Genomic DNA, 23,680 nt, shown 5'->3' with positions numbered 1-23,680 from the left:
GCATATCAGTTTGACGAACAGATCAGTCTCAATTCTCCAAAAATATGAACTTGTAAAACAAAAAGTCAAACAGCTATACAACTTTATCAAAGTATATCATTGCAGTGCCAACATTGGCATGAAGAACCAAGAATCAACTAAATTTTTAATTTATAGGATTTGTTCAGCATATTCCAATGTGAAAAGGGTTGGTACATGTATCGATGCAAATTTGTTCATGTGAAGCAACACTCTTGAATACTTCAACTAAAACCTTCTGCTGTTGTATAGATTACCGAACTCACCCTGCCAAAACTTTTGCAGATCCTTCCTCTTCAACTCTTGAAAGCGGATTTTGGCTTTAGCAAGAAGAACCTAGGCATGGATCTCTCATATGGTCACCATTTTGTGACACAAAACTTTCTCCACATGGAACAGCAGCTTCAGACCGGTCCTCAATATCATAAAATGGGATCGGCAAACCCTTATTTCCTCGAGAAAAAAATTTGAGTAAATTTAACTGCAGGGTAGCAGCCACCTGGTGAAAGCAGCTTCGCCTTCTCATACAACAAAATATCATCATCATGGTGATGGACTGTTAGAGAATTAGAGTTCTGACATGTGACCCTCTCCTGGAGGAAAGCGGCCAGGATGTGCTCTACTGGGTCTTGCATTGCCAAATCGCCTCATCTCTACTGGGCCCCAACCAAGAATCCCTGCAGAATTACTTGGTTCAGGTATGCGGTTCCCATTACTTATGATGGGCTGTTGATAAGGGGGCTGGGATTGGAACTGATTGTCGATGTCGATGTCTGTTCTTCTCCGACGTTTCCATGCTTCTGTCTTTCCTGAGGTGTGATTCCTATGAAATGCTTCTGAAGGTTGGGATGGAAACTGGTAAGGTCTCGGCCTTTTCCGCAAGTCATTGCTGAATGGAGGGCACTGATTTGTATCACTGTCTCTATCAGCAGGGCCTGGGACAGAACTGTTGAGATGGGAGGGTCCTACACCCACTTCAGCTTGCTCCTCTTTAAGTTTCGAATATATCTCATATAGCCTTTCACCAGTCAGATTTGAATAGGCGGACACATAATTCCACAATCTCATTGTCATTCCTGTAATGAAAATAATTATAAGATAAACATTTCCTTCTATATGGCTGAAAATATTAAGCAACATAAGATTGCTCAGAAAGGAACTCCTACATAGCTGAAAGAGAACTAGTATATTCTAATGAATACCATGTCATACAGGGGCATTGGAGCAAAGTCATTTAAAGTGCAAATATACATGATATGCATAAAAAATAACAACTTAGAATGTTATATAATGAAAATCTACTAAAGTAGGTAGCATATAAAGTTATAAACCACTAGTTATAGCAACAGCCAAAGATATAGGGCAGCTCAGTGCACTAGGCTCCCACCATTGCTAGGTTTGGAGAGGGTTAGATATATGCAGCCTTACCTGCCATGCAGAGAAACAGCCACAGATAACTATCTATATGAAAAATTGTGCTCTCATCCCAGTTAAAGCATGAAGCACGGAAGGTGAAATGATTTTCATATTATCCCAGAGGCATGCTTTGTCGCAAGGAAAATTAACTGGAAAACATTTTTTTTATTTGAAAATATACTTCTTCCATTTGTTTCATCAGAAAATTAACAGATTTGAAAAGCGTATAACAAGTCTGCTACAGAACTGTTCCTTTATCATGGAAAAGCCTCAATTTTCTTTTCTTTTTCCATGGATTTCCTTGCAATCAAACATACCCCAAGGAAATATTATCTTTCCAATTTGCAGTGAGCAAAACAATAAGCCTACCAAGACAGCCTAGCAGCTAGGGGTGGCAAAAGCTGAGACAACCCTCCAACCCACCAAAAACACACTTGAAATAAATAGGTTCATTCGGCAATTTTTAAATTTGGTTAGAAGTGAATCAACCTGAAATGAACCCATCTAGCAATGGGTGGTTTCAGGTTTAGCTTCCGAACCTAAGTCAAAATATATCAGAAAGATATCAGATTTTTGAAATGCAGCAAAGATAGCAATATATAGGGGTTGCTCCATCTGACCTAGGTGTCTGGTTTCAAAATATGGAAAAAGCCTTTCCACATAAAGGGTTAAAAATGCAAAAGCCTAACCCTCATGCACAAGGAAGCACATTTTAGCAAAGATAGCAACATCACTTGCATGAAAATACACTAGCCATGATAGCAACTAAGGAGGTATTGGCCAACAAAACAAGTTCATTCTTATGGCCTACTGAATTCTTATTATTACATTTCTATTAGTTCAAAGTTGATTAGCTTTTGATTGTAATATATCTTAAACTTCTAAACCTTTTAAGCTGATGATGATAACTTGCAAGTTAAATACAATATTTTCTTTTTTGTTTGTGATATTTGCATTCTATATTTTGCTTTCCCTTTTAGTTATATATAATTGATGGATGAAACTTTAAATGGGTTTTTTTGGGGGAAAGGGGGAGGGGTCTCGGTTTATACAAAAGAAATTGGTTGGGTATGAGTTCACAGTTTTTTGAAACCAAATATAAATGGGTTGGGTTCAGGTTGGGAGGTTTTTTGACCTGAACTAGCTTCGACCTAACCCAAACCAACCCATTGCCACCCCAACCAGCAGCATAATGGAATTGTTTAACATGTTAATTCATCAATGTCACATTTAATTGCATCTTGGAAGGGAAGTTCATCATATGTAACTATATTTTTTAAAGGTAGGAAGCATGCATGCATGCATACATACATACATACATATATGTATATTACATATATATATATATATATATGTATACACATACCTCTCTCTATAGACACACACACACACACACACACACATACATATATGTATGTATGTATACACATATCTCTCTCTATAGACACACACACACACACATATATATACACATATATAGATACACACACACACATATATATACACATATATATATATATACACATATATAGATACAGACACACACACACACACATATATATATATACATATATAGATACAGACACACACACCCACACACACATACACACACACACACATATACACACACACATATATATATATATATACATATATAGATACACACACACACACACACACACACACACACACACATACATACATATATATACACATATATATATATATACATATATAGATACATACATACACACACATACATACATACATATATATACACATATATATATATATACATATATAGATACATACATATATGCATACATACATAGATGAGCATGCATACGTATGTATGTATGTATGTATGTATTACTGCTTTATATAAAAGCCAACAAAGATTGAAAGGAAGAAACTTACGGGATTGTTTATATGATACTTCATGTTGTTGAACAATCTTGTCAATCTTTCTTCCAATAAGTTGGAGGTATTTTCTAATTCTAGCAAGAACCTGACGAAAGTACATAATGGAAACAATGATTAATAAGAGCAAGATAAAAGCCCTATTACAAAACATGACTAAACAAAATAATCGGACCAACCTTTTCCTTTGGAAGATCTAAACTGGTAGTCTGCAACCTTTGTAGACGTTTCAATGTTTGCTCTTCCTCGTCCATGACATCTGCACACCATTCCATCCACTTTTCCTCCTTAAACTGCTGATACCTTTCTTGCTCAGACTCTGATATTTCACCTTCTTCTTTGACCCGGGGTTCTGCTTTCTGACGTCTCTGAATATGGTCTTTGTTTGATCTAGGGTTCACTTTAGGCAATTTTGAGTTTGCATCTCTTGATCGACTATTAAATGTTCTTGATACATTTTCTACTTCAGCATTAGCAATCTTACGAGATCCCTTAACTTTAGAGCCCTTTCCATTAACACTAGCAAACTCCTAGAAAGAGAGGACATAATACTAAGTGAAGTCACAACCCACACAAGAAATAAGCACTCCGAACACATGGATACATTTTTATGAAACATGCAAAAGTAGATACACATGCGATACACACAAAGTGACTCAACAACTGACTGGAATTTATTATAGTATGTACGTGTAATACTAATTGAACACATTATTGCCCCCAAGATAACAGCTCATACATTTGACAGTCTCATTTTAATATGTAGGCATGTGGATTTTTCCATTGTGCTTTGACTTTTTATTTATCAATCAAGAAGTATGGACTGGTCTTCTAGCCACTCAGATGTAAGAACAGTATCAAAACAGATCAACAACCAAGAATGACAAGGCTCATGTCCATGAAATAGGCTGAAACATTTTTACTCGTGCAGTGATGTGCATACCTAATCTGTTCTGTCTGAAACTATGAGCCCATCACAGGCAGATATAGAATGGCAATGCGAGAATCTAAAACTGTGTGGAGATAAAAAACTACTGGAGCTGGATTAAGGAAAACAAGTTATCAAGATCAAGTTCCTAGGTTCGAGGATTCAAGGAAGCTCCTAGTCAAACCAACTCAGAGTAGTACAAGAATGTTATTACTTTTGTCACTTGAGTATGAACTTGGCTCTATAAATCCTTATTTGCTCAGCCGTCCTCAGAATTTCCATCTATGTTACAATTGGTTCCCCTCCTATATCCTTCGAGTAACCCTTTCTTACCATACCCCCTCAGATCTTTATCTATATATGCCCATACCATCTCAATCAATTATCCACAACTTACAACTCCTGTAATGGAGTTCTTACTCCACGCTTTCTAGCATTACCATGATCATCCCAACATTCTCATTTCTACTATGATCACTTGTTTCCTAAACCTTCATTATCGTCCAATATTCTAAGCATGCAATACTACAGGCCTTATTGGCATTACATAAAATTTTCCATTATGTTGCTACAATATGCATCAAATAACCAGCTCTAATTCTATTGGTGTCTCCTATGTTTTAGATCCAAAAAATATCAAAATTGATTACAGCATGTCTTGACCATCAATCTAGACTCACCTCATTCTTCTACCATGTTCACTAAAACTGCAATCTCCATATTCTCTTTTAACACAATGCCTAATGAAATTCAAAGAATGAACCAATGTTACAAATTGTAGCAGACCAAAATGTCTTGGCTTTGGCCTAGGCCGACCAAAAACTAAATATTGACCTGGCAATTGCAGCCATTCTTGATTAATTAATTATGGCTGGCTCCGGCAAATTCCAAGGCTCTAGAATATCTGCAACTAGCTGAAACTGGCCAATGGGGTCAAATTTGATGCACAATTTATTTTTACTAGATTTTCTGGATAAATTTTCTTCCTTCTAAATAACTTTGGTGATAAATATGGTTGGTAAAATGCAATTTCCCAAAACTCAACTCTCACTGTATTGTTCTTAAGAAGATCTGTAAACATACTGGTTTGGGGATTTCTATTTTTCAATAGCAAATTTTTAACCATTTTATATCTTGCTCATGCCTATAGAATTTATGAATCAGAGAAAAGTTTGAAAAAGCAAACTGGGACTATCCTTCTTTTCATGAAAATAGAATAAAAAAACATGGGTTTTTTGCACATTTTTTTAACATGTATCAAAGCAAATATCTTGTTACATTTCATACAAAATTTGAGAATCAAATCAATGCACAAAATTGGAAAGCCATATTTGCATGTTTACTAATGAAAAATGTAGCAAATATTATGATCCCTTAAATTTGAGAAAGGATACATAGAAATATATATATATACATGCAAGGTTCTCACCTTCTAATATATTGTACTCAAACAATACAAAAATCAAGTTGAACAAGAACTCTTGAAATTAATAAAAAAAAAAAAACTCTTTTTCTTAATAAAAGTACTTTTGTAACACTTAAAAGAAAGAAAAGTATTTCTTGAAAACATTAGTTCTTTGGTGATATCATTTAAAAAGTGCTTTGATCAGAAGTCAAAAAAGTGCTTTTAGGAAAAGCTGGAAAAACTAACTTCTAGCTTCTTCTGTGAGATGCTCCTTCCAAACAAGGTAAGCCCATGCATAAAGGTAGTTTTGCAAATATATCAAACACTACTTTTTATTTAAAAAGACAAATGAACTGATCTAGCTTTTTGAAAAGCCCTTAATGCATCTAATCCAGACACTAGTTAAAGGTCCACAAACATAGTATATGAATGGTCAAGTTCCCACCAAATTTTTACTAAGCCATTTCACATTTTCCTCTCCAACTTTCAACCTACTTGGATATGTTCTGGGCCATGTAACAAGCAATTATTATGCTTTGAATAGTTAGCAAACCACTATTGACAGATGAACTAGGGGCCTAATGGTTATTTCCAACTTAAGGAAATCTGAGACTAAGCAAACAAAATTACTCATAACAAATCTGTGCATTATCTGCAATTTATTAGTTTATAATATTATCGGACAACAATTATGGAAACTTGAAACAAGATGGAAGATGTTCAACAGTTCATCAGCAAAAATGCAGTAAATTATGTCATAACAACTTATGTTGGTGACATTTCAGAATTATAGAAAGCCATCAAATCATCCCTTTTGATAGGTCATACGATCATATAAGCAAATAATTGTACAACCCCTACAAGTAACATGCATGATATATAACTGCATCATCATGATACAGATAAAAAGTTATGCAGAGACATTTCTACCAATGAAACTCATAATATGACGAATCAAGCAAACAACTAGCACAATTATCTAAAGGTGAATAAAGAATAAATGAAGAATATACAGCACCATTGCTTAAATGCTGGGCATGTCCATATAAAAGATTATAGTCAAGCTAGAGTTAAGAAAGGCATACCTTTGCTAGAAGAGCACTAGCACGATTATCTAAGTTAGGAGCACGGGGTAAAAAAGTTTCCCGTTCCCCAAGAGTTACGGGAGCAATTTTCCTTGTAAGACCCAACCTAGGGTCCAACCTTATCTTTTCCCAATTTCCATATCCATGATAGTGTATTCCAAGAAGCAACCTTGCATCATCAACTGATGAAATTTTGAACAGAAACATAACAGTTAATCAGTACAAGATGAATAACAATCAGGATCTTACCTGAATAACAAAGCATATAATTGGGAGTCGAGATTTACCTGAATTCCAACCACAGCTTTTAGACCACTGTGGGCTTTTATGTTGTGTTATCAAACGAAATTGAGAAACCGGATCCTGGTATCGTCCGATGCGTTTTGCTAGAAGCTGAAGCTCTTCCACACGATCTAATACTTCGTATGCCTTTACAGGTACGCCAAAAAAATCCAACAGAGTTCCCTACATATAACACCAGACAAGCAAAGTAAATAAACTGGAAATGCAACCAATTATTTATCTCATTTTCACATTAGAGAAAAAAATCATCATCACATCATTGACATATCATGAGATAAACCTTCACATCCATATTTCCTCCTCTAACTGCTTCTTGACAACCACCAATCAACAATTCAAATAGCTCAATCTGTGCCTCAGGAGGAGCTGTTTCAATTATACCACCAACCTCAGCCACGATTAAGTCAATTTGGCTTGAGTTTCCAAACCTCTTGACCTATAAGAAAAGAACTTAAGAATAAGGAAGTCAAAACTAAAAAAAACCCTATATACATTAAAAGAAAATGAAGACATGGTCACTATGCATTCTCTAATCACCAAAACAGTTAGATGCTGGGAGATATTGGTTGGTTTAAATACCAAATCAGATGGGGCATCAGTTGAATGGTTCAACTTAGAAGTTGCTCAAAGCATCAACAATGACCTTATACTCTAGCTTATTTGCCTCACAACCAAATCATGGAACATAAACTAATAAAAATGTGAATATTTTCATAAAAATATACAACAAAAGCTGCAGTGGAAAAATCACAGTTGAAAATATGCATTCAAAAGAGTAGCAAAGTGATTAGAGAGGATTGTTAACCAAATAAAATTTGGCATATGTAAGACCATAATCATACTGTATTTTGCAGAAACTTACCTAGGTGATGGACATAATCAGATCAAATAGTAATAGCAATAGGAGGAAATAAATCAGGAACAAATGAATCACATAGAATCAAGAGATAATACAAGTTTAATAAGGTAGATGAAGCATCCATGAAACTCATGGTTGTCCAAACATTGACACTAACAGCAAGCATCCCTTAATATTAAGAAATTAATGGGTGTTTGGTATGGGGTGATCCACCCAAAATCAAGGACGATATAGGTGAAGGTGATGAAATCACCACGTTTGATTGTACCATGACAATCCTATGTGGCAGTGATTTCAAATCACCTCCACTCCTCAAATCACTCCCCAACCCAATGATAGAATATCCATTCTCGAGGTCGGAAATCCAAAACCACCCCCAAGCAGTGATCTTGGGCTGAAATATAAGGACAAAAATATCCCTTAATCTAGTAAAAAAATTGTATATCAATATACCGCTAATATATTATATCAATATTCTATATATGATATTATATTATATTGGATATGATATATTATATTTATGACATATATTACATTATAATACATTATTAATCATATTATGATTCAATGATAATTGAAAATTAGAGTAAAAATATCTTATTGTATTTTATATTTATATAAAAAATATTTAATATATTACTTCTATTTGCCTTATTTTTCTAATCAAAATAAGTATTCGAATTAATAACTAACTAGCTTATAACCCCCATGCGATGCATGGGATGAAATTTTTTTAAAATAATATTTGATTTTATTTATCTATTTTATTTTATCTATTTAGATATATATTTTAAAAATATCATCTAATTCTTGCACGTCAAGAAGGATATATATTTTCTTAAAAAAATTAAAGTAAAATAATTTTGTATATCTTCTTCTAATAATTGATAACTAAATCTTTTTTTGCAGATTGAAGCAAAGGAAAAACGGATACATGCGTCCAACCCACGGCTCGCAACAGATAAATGTATTAAATAGAAGCTCTACCAACGCAGAAGCCTCCATATACATATATATATATATATATATATATATATATAGACACACACACATATGTGTGTGTATATATATATATACATATGTGTATACACACACACACACACATATACATATATACATTCATATGTATGTATATATGTATATATGTATAGATGTATACATATATATATATGTATGTATATATACAAATACGTACATACATACATATGTATGTATGTACGTATATGTATATATACATACACACACATATATGTATATATGTACATATATACACACATATACATAGATACATATATATGTATGTATATATACATATACATACATATATATGTATATATGTATATGTATATATACATATCTACATACATATATATGTATATATGTATATGTATATATGCATGTATGTATGTATGTATATATGCATATGTAGATATGTATGTATGTGTGTGTGTGTATGTATATGTAGATATGTATGTACACGTATGTAGATATGTATTATCTATCTATCTATCTATCTATATATATACGTATGTAGATATGTATGTATGTATCTATCTATCTATCTATATATATATGTAGATATGTATGTACGTGTATGTATGTATGTATATGTAGATATGTATGTACACGTATGTATCTATCTATCTATCTATCTATCTATATATATATATATATATATATTAAATATCATAATACATATCAGATTGCCTGTAAACAATTATTTGATCTAATCCAATGTGATGTTTGATATAATTCACATATAGTCAATCACTGAATCAAGCTCAAATTGATCTTGAATAAAGCTTGAACCAAATCCAATTCAAGATTTGATAAAAACTCCATTGATTACTAAAGCCAAACAAAACAGAATCTGAATTTAACCAATTTGAATTTAATTTTTTACTTTGCCTCTAACCAGATAGCAAAAATAAAGCCCTTGTAAAATCTTTAATGATATACCAAAAAGTAAAATCCAACAATATTTTGTAGAAATATTTTTCTTAATAATCTAGAATATTTCTGTCCTGATGCTATTGGATGACCCTATGGTGTGTAATATAACATGTCCATTTTATCAAAGAAAAAAGGATGACTCTCCATGTACTTACAAGCATTTCGGATGCTCACACCTTCTGGGCAGTTCTTTGCAAATATGCGACTTGACTTGTAATACTTAAGCTCAGTTCGATCTTTGTTAAGATAAACCCAATCCGGAAGTTCCTTCCTTGCATATGTTTCACTGCGCCTTGATGCATGTGAAGCTCTTGTTTCTCCAAAATCTGTATCTTTTCCCTGGCATTCTGATCAAACAAAGCACCAGAACTTTCTCCCAAAAAAAAACAAAGCAATAGAACTCAATGTCTCCTTCGATGATGCGGAGGGTATTAATTTCCTGGCAGCAATTCCAACACACTTGCTTCCCCTGAGAAGTAAACTCTTGTAGGTTATGAACGGCGGTGAGAGTGACAGGGAGAAGGGGAGAGCGCTTCAAGCTTGGACCTTGAGATAGGAGTGAGACCTGGACGTTCTTCGACGGATGGTTCTCGGTGAAACACAAGTCTTTGGCAAAGCTCAAGACAAGGAGAGAGATCAAGAACGCCACGGAAACCGTAGATCGGCAACGGAGCTCCATGGCCAGATGAATATTGGAAAAAAATGCTTCAACTCTCACATGGAGAAATCCGATCCTAGCTTCGATTTAAGATATATCTCATCGAGGTTTCTTCGCAAGAAAACAATTGAAATCTAGGGTTAGAGATTTTTATATCCTTTCGTCTCCTCCAAGTCGGAGGAGAGAGCATCCAACACTCTAGCCCAGCTCCTTCACCATCCTCAGGTACTCTCCTTCCCCATGGAAATCGAACGATCCAGTTCCTTGAGGCGGAGGTCGCCAGAGACGATGAAGACAACGTAGGTTCGAGCCTAGAAAAAAGAGAGGCAAGGGGTGAAGGAGGCGAGGGCGTGATCTGGGAAGGTGAACGGTATCGGAGGAGCAGTCGCGGTAGGGGGGAGGTGAGTGGCCCTCTCTCTCTCCATCGCTCCAGGAGAAGCGCGAAAGCAAGACCAGAGCTTTTTTTTTTAATTTCTCCATGTAGCTCTCCCTTTTTCTAAATCTCAACGTGTCACACGAAGGCTTCTCTACTGAGAGGCCTCCATTTTAATATATATATATATATTAAATATATAAGAATAAATAAAAATATTAATTCTATAATAATAATTAATATATTTTTATAGGATTAATATAAGACTAATAAAAATATTTTTGCATAATCTATTAATTATTAATATATTAATAAATATAGTACTATTTTATTTATAATATATTATATATGATTAATAAATATATTTTTATGAAATATATTATGGATAGTTTTGGTATTATATAATCAGTGATCTTGGATTTTTATAGAATACCAAACAAATTACTTATGGATATCCGAGGATCTTTAATCATTGGACCATGGCCTACCAAATGCAATGATCTTAGATCACTGATGATCAAATCACTACAGGATTCAGATCATCAATGACCTTAGATCATCGAGGTAGTTAAGGATGGCAATCAAGTCAGATCGGGTATAATCGGATCAGGTCAGATACGAATTGAGTCAAAAAAACTCTGAACTAGAATCTGGCCTGTTTATTAAATAAATCAGGTTTTAAAATCCGAACCTGACCTATTTAATAAACAAGCTACCTGATCCGACCTGTTTACAATCCGTTTATAAACCAGTTAAAAAAAAGAGAGCCCAACCCATTTATGACCTCTTTTCTAAAAAAAAGCAAAGAGAAAAAAATTAAAAAACCTCTCCGATCTCTGCCCTCGCCGCATCTCCGTCTGACCAACCTCTCTACCCTCGCTGCACTCTCAGCCACCTCTTCACCAACCCCTGCTCTCGCTGCCTCCAGCTCCATCTGACTAGAGCTCTCGACCACCTCTAGTTCCACCCTTGACTGCACTCTCGACCATCTCCGCCCCATCGAGATCTCTCAGTCGCCTCCGGCTCCGCCCTTGATCAAGCTCTCGAGAGTGGAGTTTGAGCCTTGAGGGCGATAAGAGAAGAGGAGAGGACTCTGGACCTCCATCGCCCCTAGGCTCTAGACCTCCGATCAATGCCCACCGCCTCCTTTGCCTCCGAATTGTGAGGGTAGACGATCTCCATTGCCTCCAGACTGCGAGGGCTCAAACGATCTCTATCACCCAGCCCTATGGTCAAGCTTCATTGCCTCGACATTGTCTCCAGAACAGCAACGACACAAAGAAGGAAAAGGAGGGGAAGAGAAAACCCTAACCACAGTCCATGATGGGATATGGGATGGGTGGGACCGAGGGAATTGGGAAAAAAGTGCGGTGCGCGACATAGGCCGAGTGGGAGCGAGGAGTTTTAATCAGCCCATTACTCAATCTATTTAAACAGCCCTAGCATACTAGCTAATCTGGTCCAAACCAAAAAATATACGAGTTAGACGGATTAAGTGGGTTGGACACCTGAAATTTGAACGCGACCCAAATAATAAATAGATTAAATAGATCGACCTGTTTACAACCTGAACCTATTTAGCCCAAATCCAAATATGTTTATGGTGGATCGAGTTGGATTGGCAGGTCAGGTCATATTTTGCCACCCCTAGTGGTGATCTCATTTGGATCACTAAATACTACCTTAGGGACGTATAGCAACACAGTCAGACTCTTGGTGAAACAACAGACAAAAGCCTTAAGGCATTAAACCAAAACTTCATGACTTCCACTAGTATTGAAAGAAATTGTTATATTTGGGACAACTGTAGGAAAGAATATATAATATGAAGATATTATTGCTGCATCTAGACTCAATATCTGCATCCTAATTCCATAAGGATTTAAATTTACATATATAATTAAAATTGTCATGAAGCTAACAATGACTAATAATAACTTCTTGCAAGATAGTACATAACACCTAACAGCAATAACTGTAACAATCCTAACAAATTAACATTGTCAGCAATATTTGCAGCCAAGGTTTGCCCTAGTAGCATCCAATCTCCCCATAACCCAATCTAGCCACCAACTAAATCTGTGCCACACCTATGCAGATGCAGTTGGATAATGCTAAGCAGGCAATCTATTCAACCCATATACAACCTGGCCCAATATACAGCCGTGCATAGAAAGTGTAGTGTGGCCAGAGGACCACATCCGCATATATGACTGCATCCACTGCTATTCAAAACACTGAAACAGTTAGCAATCATTCGTATGGTTTCAAACCCTAGTGGGACATCTCATAGGATACAAGACAGTACCAACCAAAGTACCATGACAGGACCGTCTTGCCATCATTCCACTGTAACAATCGGTGCATCATGGGATATCCCGAGTCCCAAGTGTCGAGAGGGGATGAGATGATAGCACATCCTGTTCCACGGGAAAATTGGGACAGCCCTATTCTATAGAATTTAAAACCCTGATCATTGCTAATATGAATTCACCAAAAACAATGATCTCCTAGTACAATATTATATAGAAATAAACCATGTAAACAAATTCACACTGTCAACCAAAACTGAATGGAAACAAATGATATTGCCTAGATACTGGTTATCAGTGATTTATGATGTTGGTGTTGAAGACTGGAACAAGGTGTTCGGTTATCCAAAACTACACCAAAAAAAAAAAAAAAAGAATCCATAGACATCTACAAGCTTTTGTCCCCTGCACATATCATCCAAAGTTTGACTTACCACATATTTGCTTCATTAAATGTACAAATTGCAAGCATGCATCAAAAAATCTGACATGAATTTCTTATAGTCATGCCTCTCAAAATTCACCAGCCATATCTGAATGTTAGAATTGCCATTTCACTTATACCCCATCCAAAAATCTCCAATGTCATGTTGTGCCAAAGAGGTATGCAAATTCTTAGGTCAATGGAGGGGCAATTTTGCACTTTCCCAACTCAGAATAGACTTTAGCCTTGCTAAGTTCTGTCAAGAGAGAAGCAATAAATAGAACATGATGGTAGGGCTATCTAGTATATGCAAAACAGATTAAAAAACGGAATATATTTAAATTTTGTAACTTTAGGAGGGCAAGTATGCAATAAGCCCAAGGATTCAAGAGTTGTTACTAGCTTCCATCTTGGTCCAGTCCCAAGTCACCACGGTACCGCGATGCATCCCAACACTCAAGACAAGCTGGCATCCCAACAAACAGCTTTTTTTTATTTTATATTATTTAATTTTTTGTTGGTTTCAAAGAATTTTAAGATCTTTGTAGACTCTTAAATATTATTTTTGAGCCTCTGATATAGGCAGGCTAATCCCAACCGTACAACAAATCATAATTTCATGCCAAACAGGAAAATATTGGCATGATTTTCCCTTGTTTTCTAGAATTTTAGCTAAATAAGTGGAGAAAAGCGAAAGGGTGACAGCATCAGCAGATGCATGATAATACTAATATAGAGGAGGCCAGATCTATCATATCCTCTCATTTTCTCTCATCTCTATTCCTCTCTCCCTTTTCCTCTCTAAGCTCTCTTCCATGACAGAACACACAAGAAAAGAAAACCAACAACAGCTCTCTTTTCTGCAAGGGACCTGGCAGTCCCAGGTGCTACCGGGTGACCCAGCTAGCGAACCAGCCAGTCTCAACCAATGCCAAGCAAGACAGCCAGGACGACCCACTTCTTGAGCAAACAGGTGTCCTGCAGGCATACCAAAAAAAGTTCTCTGGGGAATGATGTGACACTAACAGAACAAATGGGTATTGCCAGGACAAAAATCCTTGAGCAAACCTCAAACTGGTGTGTAGGCATATTTCTGAGTGTGTGAGTAGGGGGAAGGGAGTTGCAAAAGAGAGAGGAGAGGGATGGAGTGGAAGACAATGGCAATGAAGAAAAGATGGGAGTTTAAATCAGTGAAAGAAGAGTGCAGATCACCAAGGATAAATGTCAGAACACTAAAGGACCACTGAGCAGACGGGATGATTGAGTAGAGATCAAGAGATGAGGGGACTGGGAAGCAGGGTAGTGGTGCAATGGAAGATGAGGGAATTGGGAAGGGTGAATTATGAATAGAAGCGAAGTACTTAATATCTTAATGTATATGTCAAGATACATACATGTAAAAATATCGACATTATGTCAGACATAATTGCAGTGTACGTTACCACATACAGAACATAGATATCAAAAACTCACTGCAAATATTCATAGTGACATTATTTGAAATGATCTAGCAAGTTCTAATCTGAGTATAAAAGATTTTCAGAGAAAAATTAAAGATTTCTAAAAGAAAGTGATACTTTACCACTCGGACAAAATGCGAAGCATCTTTCTTCGATAAATTTCCAAAGGACCACTCCCTTGCTAGAGCTGTTGCCCCCTCAATCATTGGCAATGAATAGACTGAAGCATCTGCAGCTTTGGTTGAACGTTTCTGAGCTTTTTCTCGAGGCTCAAGGGCCCTCTTTTTTCGCTTTGTTTTCTCAGCTTGGTCATTTTCAGCATAGCTCCTCGTATTCCTTGCAGCACGTGGTGCTAATCCTTCCTGCAACATACACAACATAAAAATGATACGAATAAGTTCAATTCCTCCTAGAGCATAGGAAGCAAAAGAAATAGTTTAACAATGATCACCCCAAGATCAGTTTACTAACTAATCAATTCAAAGTAAACCAAGGTTTTACATCCTGATGAGAAAGGGGGCATCCCAGCCATCCCGCCCCACTCCCACAAGAAAATGGGACCAGGACAAGGTCAGAACTCTACAACACATCCATGCAACGAGAGAAGAAGAAAGAGGAAAGAAAGAAAGATGAAGAAAAGGAAAAAGTGATAGTAAAGAAGAGGAAAAATGAAACAAAGTAAGAGAAGAAAAGGAAAGGAAGAAAAGAAAGAGAAAGAGAAAGAAGAAGAAAAAGAAAAAAAGAAAGAAATGAAGGGACAAAAAAGAAAGAGGAAAGGAAGGTAGGAAAAAAAGAAAAAAAGAAACAAAGGAAAGAAGAAAAGAAGATAGATCGAGGATATCTACCGGGAAGTATGATCGAGACCGCTGTGAAGACAGAATAGGATGAGACATCAAGGCATCCCATTTCATAGAGAGACCGGGACACCTCAATCCCACCGGATTTAAAACTTTGATGTAAACAACTACTAGATATACAATATGTAAGTTAAGACACAAGTCCATACATCAGCTTGTTCCACAGCTTCTGGTTGTATCAACCGACTCCAAAATGTTGCATCATCTTCAGCACTGCAGAAATTGGCAACCTGTAAAGCAACAAACAAGCCAAAAATAGAATATAAGCAAATAATTGTGTCATGTTTAACGATAGGCTTGAAAAAGAAGAAGTTTTGAAAGCTCTAAATTTTCATATTAACTTCTTGCCTTGAAAGCACTGAGCAATTCATTTCCTGACTCCCCATCAGCCCCCTTAGATTCAACTTTCTCAGCTCTCTCAAGAATTTCATCAATATCCATACTTTCAAGTCGTTTTTTGCTCTCTTCATCATTTTTGTCTTCCTTAAACAATTCCTCTGCTCCAAACCTCAATATTGCAGAAAGTTCATTCTACAACAAACAAAGTGCATGGACAAAAATTTTGATCAATTCCCAATTAATACATTTGTATGCGTGCATATCCAAGATCTGTCAAACTATTTAAGTGCACAGACATTATTGCAACTCACCTTGTCAAACATAGAACTGCCTTTCTTCGTCTCTTTCTTCTCAAGTCTGCCCTCTGCATTTAGCTTCTGAATAACCAGGTGATCTAAAACCTGAAATGAAAAGAACAAATTAAGAAGCTCACATACATCATTTTGTGCAAACTTACTACTGAAAAAAAATAATAAAACAATATTACCATCTTTTTCTTAGCACGCTCCAAGATATCCTCCTCCACGCTTTTGCTAGTAACAAATCGGTAGATGTTGACCACTTCTTGTTGTCCTATCCTATGCGCTCTACTCATTGCCTACAAACAACCAATCAAAAATCAACTAAAAGGACTACATTGTGTCAATATGCTGCATACATATCTCAAGAACATCATCAAACTAGTAGTTAATTGGCTGGGTAAAAATCTGCCTATGTGAAATCAATAAAAATGTTAATAACCGGGAGCGGGGGGAAGGGAATGTATTCAACTAAACAAATAGTAACACTACCAAACTTCAAACCTGCAAATCATTTTGAGGATTCCAGTCTGAGTCAAATATTATAACAGTATCTGCAGTAGCAAGGTTAATGCCCAGCCCACCAGCACGTGTTGAAAGAAGGAAACAGAAATCATCACTTCCAGGTGCATTAAAATGCTCCATGGCCTGCTGGCGCAGATCAGCCCTTGTACTGCCATCAAGCCTCTGAAATTGGAATCCTCTAAGGGATAAATACTCTGCAAGTATGTCCAACATCCTAACCATCTGCATGCCAGGCAGGACAAATATAATTACATACATTTTTTAACTCTTCAAAAATAGAAATATACCTATTATGCATCAAATGCATTATAGTTGACTACAAGAAAATGCTATCATGCTAAATTCTGGTCGTATTTCTATGCTAGGCAAGCAGCCTCCTAACTTAACAAAGAGCCTCACAGGAATGTTATCCAATTTGTTTTTATAATGTTCATGACAAGAGTCAGTGCAATGACAATATTCTGACAACTTTGTAAGTTTGTTCTTCATACTTCTGTAATGTGGCAAAAAGTACTAAAATACAACAATATAAATCAGAGGACAAAATGAACTTAATGGTATTTAGATTGATCTTTCCATTTTCATATCAAAATCACAAACATTCTGACAAGTATTACTTGAAAGAAGTGACTTCCCATAATATCCTACATTCTTTTAGCTTTATATCCAATATAGTGCAATATAAGCTTACGGGCCATTACCTTCTAAATAAACTTCTTAATGTGTACAGATCAAAGCAGTGAGAGGGTTATGAAGTGTGCAATGCAGAATCATCCAAATTTTCCCATTCCCAGAAAGACAACTTATCCAGGAGGAAACAAGAGGAAAATAATGCATACAACCCACAAAATGCTCTAACCACCTGAAAAGGCCCCCTTGATCTTCACCAAACTCCAGACATGGCACCATTTAGGTGCATTGTTCAATATTCCCTCTCTTTCTCTCTCTCTCTCTCGGCAACTCCAAACTTGCTATAACTAGAAGATCAAACTACACAACTTCGACTATCTTTCCTCAAGGCTCTCAACATCAACAATAAGTAGCATGTTTTACTCAAAAAAAAAAAAAAAAACTGCATACTCAAATTTTTCAGGTACATTTTTGAAGCATCCATAGAATGCTAGGACTCGCATCAAAGTTACTGATGAAATTATGTATGGCCATTTATTTTATTGCCAAAAGTTTAATAATGGGCAGTCTTTACAACTATGCAAAACTTTGTGTACCCAATTCAATCCTTGGACAATACACAACCACCAGGGCATCACCAATAGAGAGCCCAAACAATAATGAACTTGGACTTTCTAAGTACTTATCATCAGATTTGTAGAAGGATACAGTAGTAATGAATCAAAGCGCAGGTGCAATTATTGCAAAATTATTTGAAACTAGTGAGTGCCATCAGGATCGAGGCAGCCCCATAATGGCTACAACACGCTTTGGATTCCTTTGGTGGATAATAATTGTAAAATCAGCCTTCCAGCACCAATGTTGCAGAAAATACTAAACACAAGTTAATATGTAAGGCAAATTTGTTTTAACAGACAAATTAGAATAAAGAAAAGCATATAATTCCCTGAGTCCTTGGCACATTTACAAAACAAGTTGCATGAATACAAAATGCTCTTGAACACATAGTACAGGCAACAGACCAACCTGAGAGAAAATTAAAACACGGTGATTTGTCTCCCGCAGCCTAATAAGTAGTTTGTCAAGGATTACTAGCTTTCCGCTGCTCAAAACTATGCGCTCAATTTTATTACTATCACTAGTGCTGTTGTCACCACCATATCCATAATCCGCACTTTCAAACAAGAAAGGATGATTGCAGCATTTCTTCAACTCAACAACAATATTCAAGAGTGAAACCTGCATGATTTGAAAAAATGGAAGTACCAAATCAACATTTTACCTATTATAACATTAAATACACGCTACATGTTACAGTTAGTTATACATGACAGATATATATATATACACTACTGAAAGATTTGGTAAGCTAGAAAAAGTAGAAATACTAGATTCATTTACATGCACTCATTATTGTTTTTGCTCTATTACCTACAAAGGTGTCCATGCCTATCAGAGCCAAACACATGCTTGCACCCAATAAAGAAGCTTCCAGATTTTTTTTTTTCTTTTTTTGAGGTTCTCATAATTTTTAAATCTTAATTTTAAAGCAAAGAATACTTGAATTCTGCTCAACAATAATCAAAGTATCTGATTCCCTCCTAGATGTTTAGTGATTAACCCACCAGTTCAGTTATAACAAGTTTAAGAAACATAAAACATGCTTAGGGAATGTTAGGACCCAGTCAAAGAGTAGACAACATTAACGGCTGATGCAACCATCCTGTTGATAAAACATACTTTAAACTGTAAGCTTTTCCTCAATCAGTGAGATATCTCTCAGATTATATATGATCTATCTCAGGACAATTATCTGTAAAAGAATTCTTAGCGCTCAATAGTCAAAATAGACCAAAGAAAACATAAAGTACACCTATTACCATAATAATCGATTTGAGGTTTGAAATTATTTAATAAGAATTTGAGCATATGACAGATTGAAAAGTGAACAAACAGAGAATCAGATTGAAAACTTACGAGAAGGTTATAAAATATATATATATATATATCCTCTAAAGCATTTGCAAAAAATCATGACTTGCTCGAGCACCAGAAATTCATAGAAATGTGCCATTTTCATCAGTAAAAAATTGGAAAAAGTATTTGATAGAAAGAGTTCAGAATATTTGAAGAACTTTCTACTAGGCAGATGACTTTGTTTCAATGTGTATGGCATGTTAAAATTAATAATAGCATTGCACCCTGCTATTTCAAATTTGTAGAATGTAAGTATTCAATACCAATATCCACAGTCATCCCAGCATCTTACCAGCATGCAAGCAAAATATGTTTCAGTTGTCAAAATGTATCAATCTTGCATCTAAGTTGAAGAAAATACTCAATCATATAAACAACAGACATCTGGCTTCAGCACTCCAAAATAAACATCTCAGTATATGAAATCACATACCTGATTCCCACGAACCCCTTTATTCAAATTGTGGAAATTACGCTCCAAAATCCACTTGTAATACCTGGGACAATATGAACACAAACATAAGTTTACACACCCAGAGATGACAATGAAATTTACAACAAATCATAATTTGAAGAAAGGGCTTACTGTCTCTGAAGAGGAGACATTTCTACCCTAAGAATGCGCTCAATTTTTGGGGGCAAGGACTTCTCAACATCTTTTATGATTCTTCGGAGAATGTGTGGCCTCAATTCCTTATGAAGATTAGCAAGCTAAAAGCAACAAAAATGAAACTTCAGCATGTGAAGTCCTGCTCCATTCACATAAACATAAATCACAACTGAAAATGCAAGGTGACTAATCAAATGATGTACCTCAATTTCATTGAAAGAACTTAAATTCTTGTATTTCTCAACAAAATCATCCTTATTATTAAACTTTACAGGATCAAGAAAATGTAGGAGGGCCCTGTCACCAATAAGAACAAAAACTAAATTAACAATTTTAAGGTGCAAATGAAAAATGAATGATAATGCTCCAAAAGATAAGATAGGACAAACGGAAAACCAACAAAACGACGTTATAAAGCATAAAAACAATGACCTAATATTATACAACTTTCAATTCTAAAAAAAATAATCAAGATACCATCCCTCTGACCATCTTAATATATACTCAAAAAATCACAAAATAATCTCTATTGCTTAGTGAAATCCATAAAGGTTTTCCCAAGGTTCGCCGACCAGCGGTACGGATCGGTACGGTTCCGTACCAGATCAGACCGGAGCGAATCGACACAAAGGAAGCGAACGGGGAGGAGGAAAAGAGAGAGAAATAAAGAGAGAGGGTGAAAAGAAAGGAGGGAGGGGAATCCGTCGGAGACGCTGTTGGACAACCTTCGACTGACCGTCTTGGCCGCCAGAAGCGCACTCTACACGTGCGACACCGCAGGTCCCTGTTTCATGGCTTTTTTTTAAAAAAAAAGCCCGAAATACTTGAAGCCAGCAAACCATTTGCCGACTTCATTGTTTTGGCCTTTTTTTTAAAAAAAATCAAAAGTGAAGCCAACAAACCGATTCATCGTCGTTTTTAAAAAAAATGATGAACAGGAGCTGCCGCCCCTGCTCCGCGGCCCGGCTCCGCCTGTGCAGTTTTCGCCGCCTGGTGGCCATGACAACCACCCGATAAACATTGACGGCCCCTCCACCTGCTGCACATGCTCCAATACGTCGCTCCCCCCTGAGCTCTCTCTCTCTCTCTCGCTCGCTCGCTCTTGTAAAAGCCCTATCAGGCAATAATTGGGCCGCGGAACCCTCAGACAGCCGCAGTGGACCACCGCCAGCCTCCGACGGCTAGGGCTTTCTCTCCCTCTCCTCCTCCTCTCTCTCTTCCTCTCTTTCCCTCTCCCTCCTCCGATACACCAGTTTCGCTAGCCAAACATCGCGGGTCCCCGCCAGTCCGGCTCGATATGAGATGTACCGACTAATTCAGACCAGTACAGAATTCCTGGGATTTTCCTATCATGTGAGTATCAAAGCATATGTAAATATTATTTGCAAAAAAAAACCTTGGCATACATGCCATGGGTCATTTTTTGAGAATACATGGCACGGATCTTTTGAGCGCATGGATCTTTTTTTTGCATTTGAACATCTTAGTCATTCATCTCATCTACAAGACATTTCTTTTGCAACTACTGAGTTTGAGTATTCATTGAAGGTGGCAAAAGCTAAATGATCTGCCTCCAACCAAACTCAAAATCTTCAGACTGCAGGCCATATCCAAGATTCGAGAACATTCTAAGCTCTCAACATAACAATAACGCTCCATTAAGTCATGTCACTTCCCTAGTCTGAGGAACTACTGAATTGATTAAAAAGAATGCCCAGGATCACTACAGGTAAAGACATTCATCTTAAGGTCACATCATAAGACAACCAGCAACCACACTCAAATTAGCAAAAGCGGTTAATTTGAAAGCATTGCATGGTGTGGACAATTCATCACATATGATGTTGTTATAGATCATCTGATGATCACAAAAATTGTTTTCAAAGGAAACATCTTACGCAACATAATCAAGATGTTGAATCTTCATTTACGTGAACCTTCCTAGTATAAATATGGTTAGATATATTTGAAATTATGGACAAGACATGGTTGCATATATTTGCAATTACAAAAAAGATATCATTACACATATTTGCGATTACGTACAAGAACTTCAAGCACCGCAGGATGATTCAGAATACATTAGCTGTTTTTTATCACGGTGGACATATATCGTATAAATATGGCTACATATATCTGAAATTTAGAATCTCAAGGGCACCTTGAATAAAAGATGATGCACTTAGAATTTTCAAGGAATTTTACCAAAATAGATTTCCCAGGGGTTCAAGTTCCACCTTTACTGTAATAATCCTTGAACAATGTTTTCGGTCTAGATATCCATTCAGGGTAATTAGGTTGTTGAATGGAATCTATAAATATTTGGAGCAAGCCGACATCTTATAACAGGAAATCAAAGAAACTGTATCAAAGAAACGACATATAACTCAGAATTAACTCGCAATCCAAGTGCATCGACACTCGATGCAAAAAATGAAAAGCATAGAATAGGGCAATAAAGTGAATGTGGAAAAACAACCATGAAAATATCAACATGATAATATAAAAAATATGGGGTTAGCACAATAACATATAACATGTTATCTAGGGCAATAAAGTGAATGTGGAAAAACAACCATGAAAATATCAACATGATAATATAAAAAACATGGGGTTAGCACAATAACATATAACATGAAAGATAACTACGTAATGACACCTCAATTTTCAACATGTACCATCAGTCCTTGCAAGTTATGTCAGGTCTAGAAAAGGTCTGGCAAAATCTATTTCCATGCTTCTTTTCATCCAAACACGGACTTGAAGCCTAGAAGAAGGCTCCCTACTAGATGTGTGCATATGAAGTTCTTGGCAAGCACATTATCTGTCATCTGCAATGCCCTTGTGAAACTGTCCGGTCAGTCATACATTTTTTATGCCATGCCCAACATAGAATGGCCCAAGCACAAAATTGCAAATGGAAATACAAGCAACAAACAAACTCAAAAAATAAAGGGGAAATGAGCCATATCATCCATCTATGAACACGGCCGCATCTGTCCTCCACTCCCTGCTGGAGCAACAATCTTCTTGTAGGTCACTAGAGAGGAGGATGAGGCAGTGGGCTTGATCAATGCCAAGACTATCCTCAACAAGCATGAAATGGAGGCCTGACGGAGCATAGTTTAGCAATGAGTTGGTGGGATGTGGAGGACAATCAAAGTGCAGACCCTTATTTTCATTTTAACCAGGTTTTCGGTAAAGGATATGTTTGTCATTCTGTCAAGGAGTGCCCATGGAAAAGAAAAATCCAGCTAGCATCTCATTACATGACAATGGGGAAATAGTGAAAGAATAATGCCCGACAAACCAATCGCATATGGGATGCG

At 36.4% G+C, this 23,680-nt stretch overlaps 1 protein-coding gene across 3 annotated transcripts in view; it reads right to left on the bottom strand.

Moving 5' to 3' along the window:
* Window positions 1–374: 374 nt before the first annotated feature.
* The window catches only part of LOC105034387 (protein CHROMATIN REMODELING 5), a 56,953-nt gene continuing 33,647 nt past the window's right edge, over window positions 375–23,680 (bottom strand). For 2 of the 3 annotated variants that reach the window (XM_010909529.4, XM_019846986.3), the window contains exons 16-31: window positions 20,555–20,648; window positions 20,328–20,452; window positions 20,175–20,238; window positions 18,791–19,003; window positions 17,114–17,356; window positions 16,798–16,908; window positions 16,622–16,711; window positions 16,320–16,502; window positions 16,121–16,201; window positions 15,237–15,476; window positions 7,356–7,511; window positions 7,060–7,237; window positions 6,773–6,954; window positions 3,534–3,884; window positions 3,352–3,442; window positions 375–1,094 (exon numbers count right to left, since the gene is read on the bottom strand). In XM_010909529.4, the coding sequence (XP_010907831.1) occupies window positions 586–1,094; window positions 3,352–3,442; window positions 3,534–3,884; window positions 6,773–6,954; window positions 7,060–7,237; window positions 7,356–7,511; window positions 15,237–15,476; window positions 16,121–16,201; window positions 16,320–16,502; window positions 16,622–16,711; window positions 16,798–16,908; window positions 17,114–17,356; window positions 18,791–19,003; window positions 20,175–20,238; window positions 20,328–20,452; window positions 20,555–20,648 (2,911 nt within the window). In that variant the 3' untranslated portion in view covers window positions 375–585. The remainder of the gene's footprint in view (window positions 1,095–3,351; window positions 3,443–3,533; window positions 3,885–6,772; window positions 6,955–7,059; window positions 7,238–7,355; window positions 7,512–15,236; window positions 15,477–16,120; window positions 16,202–16,319; window positions 16,503–16,621; window positions 16,712–16,797; window positions 16,909–17,113; window positions 17,357–18,790; window positions 19,004–20,174; window positions 20,239–20,327; window positions 20,453–20,554; window positions 20,649–23,680) is intronic. The other variant, XM_073257919.1, reaches the window with a different exon arrangement.

The sequence above is a fragment of the Elaeis guineensis genome, chromosome 5, assembly GCF_000442705.2.
Source record: "Elaeis guineensis isolate ETL-2024a chromosome 5, EG11, whole genome shotgun sequence".
NCBI lineage: Eukaryota > Viridiplantae > Streptophyta > Magnoliopsida > Arecales > Arecaceae > Elaeis > Elaeis guineensis.
The sequence above is the reverse complement of the archived record's forward strand: the minus strand, read 5'-3'. Positions and strand labels throughout refer to the sequence as shown.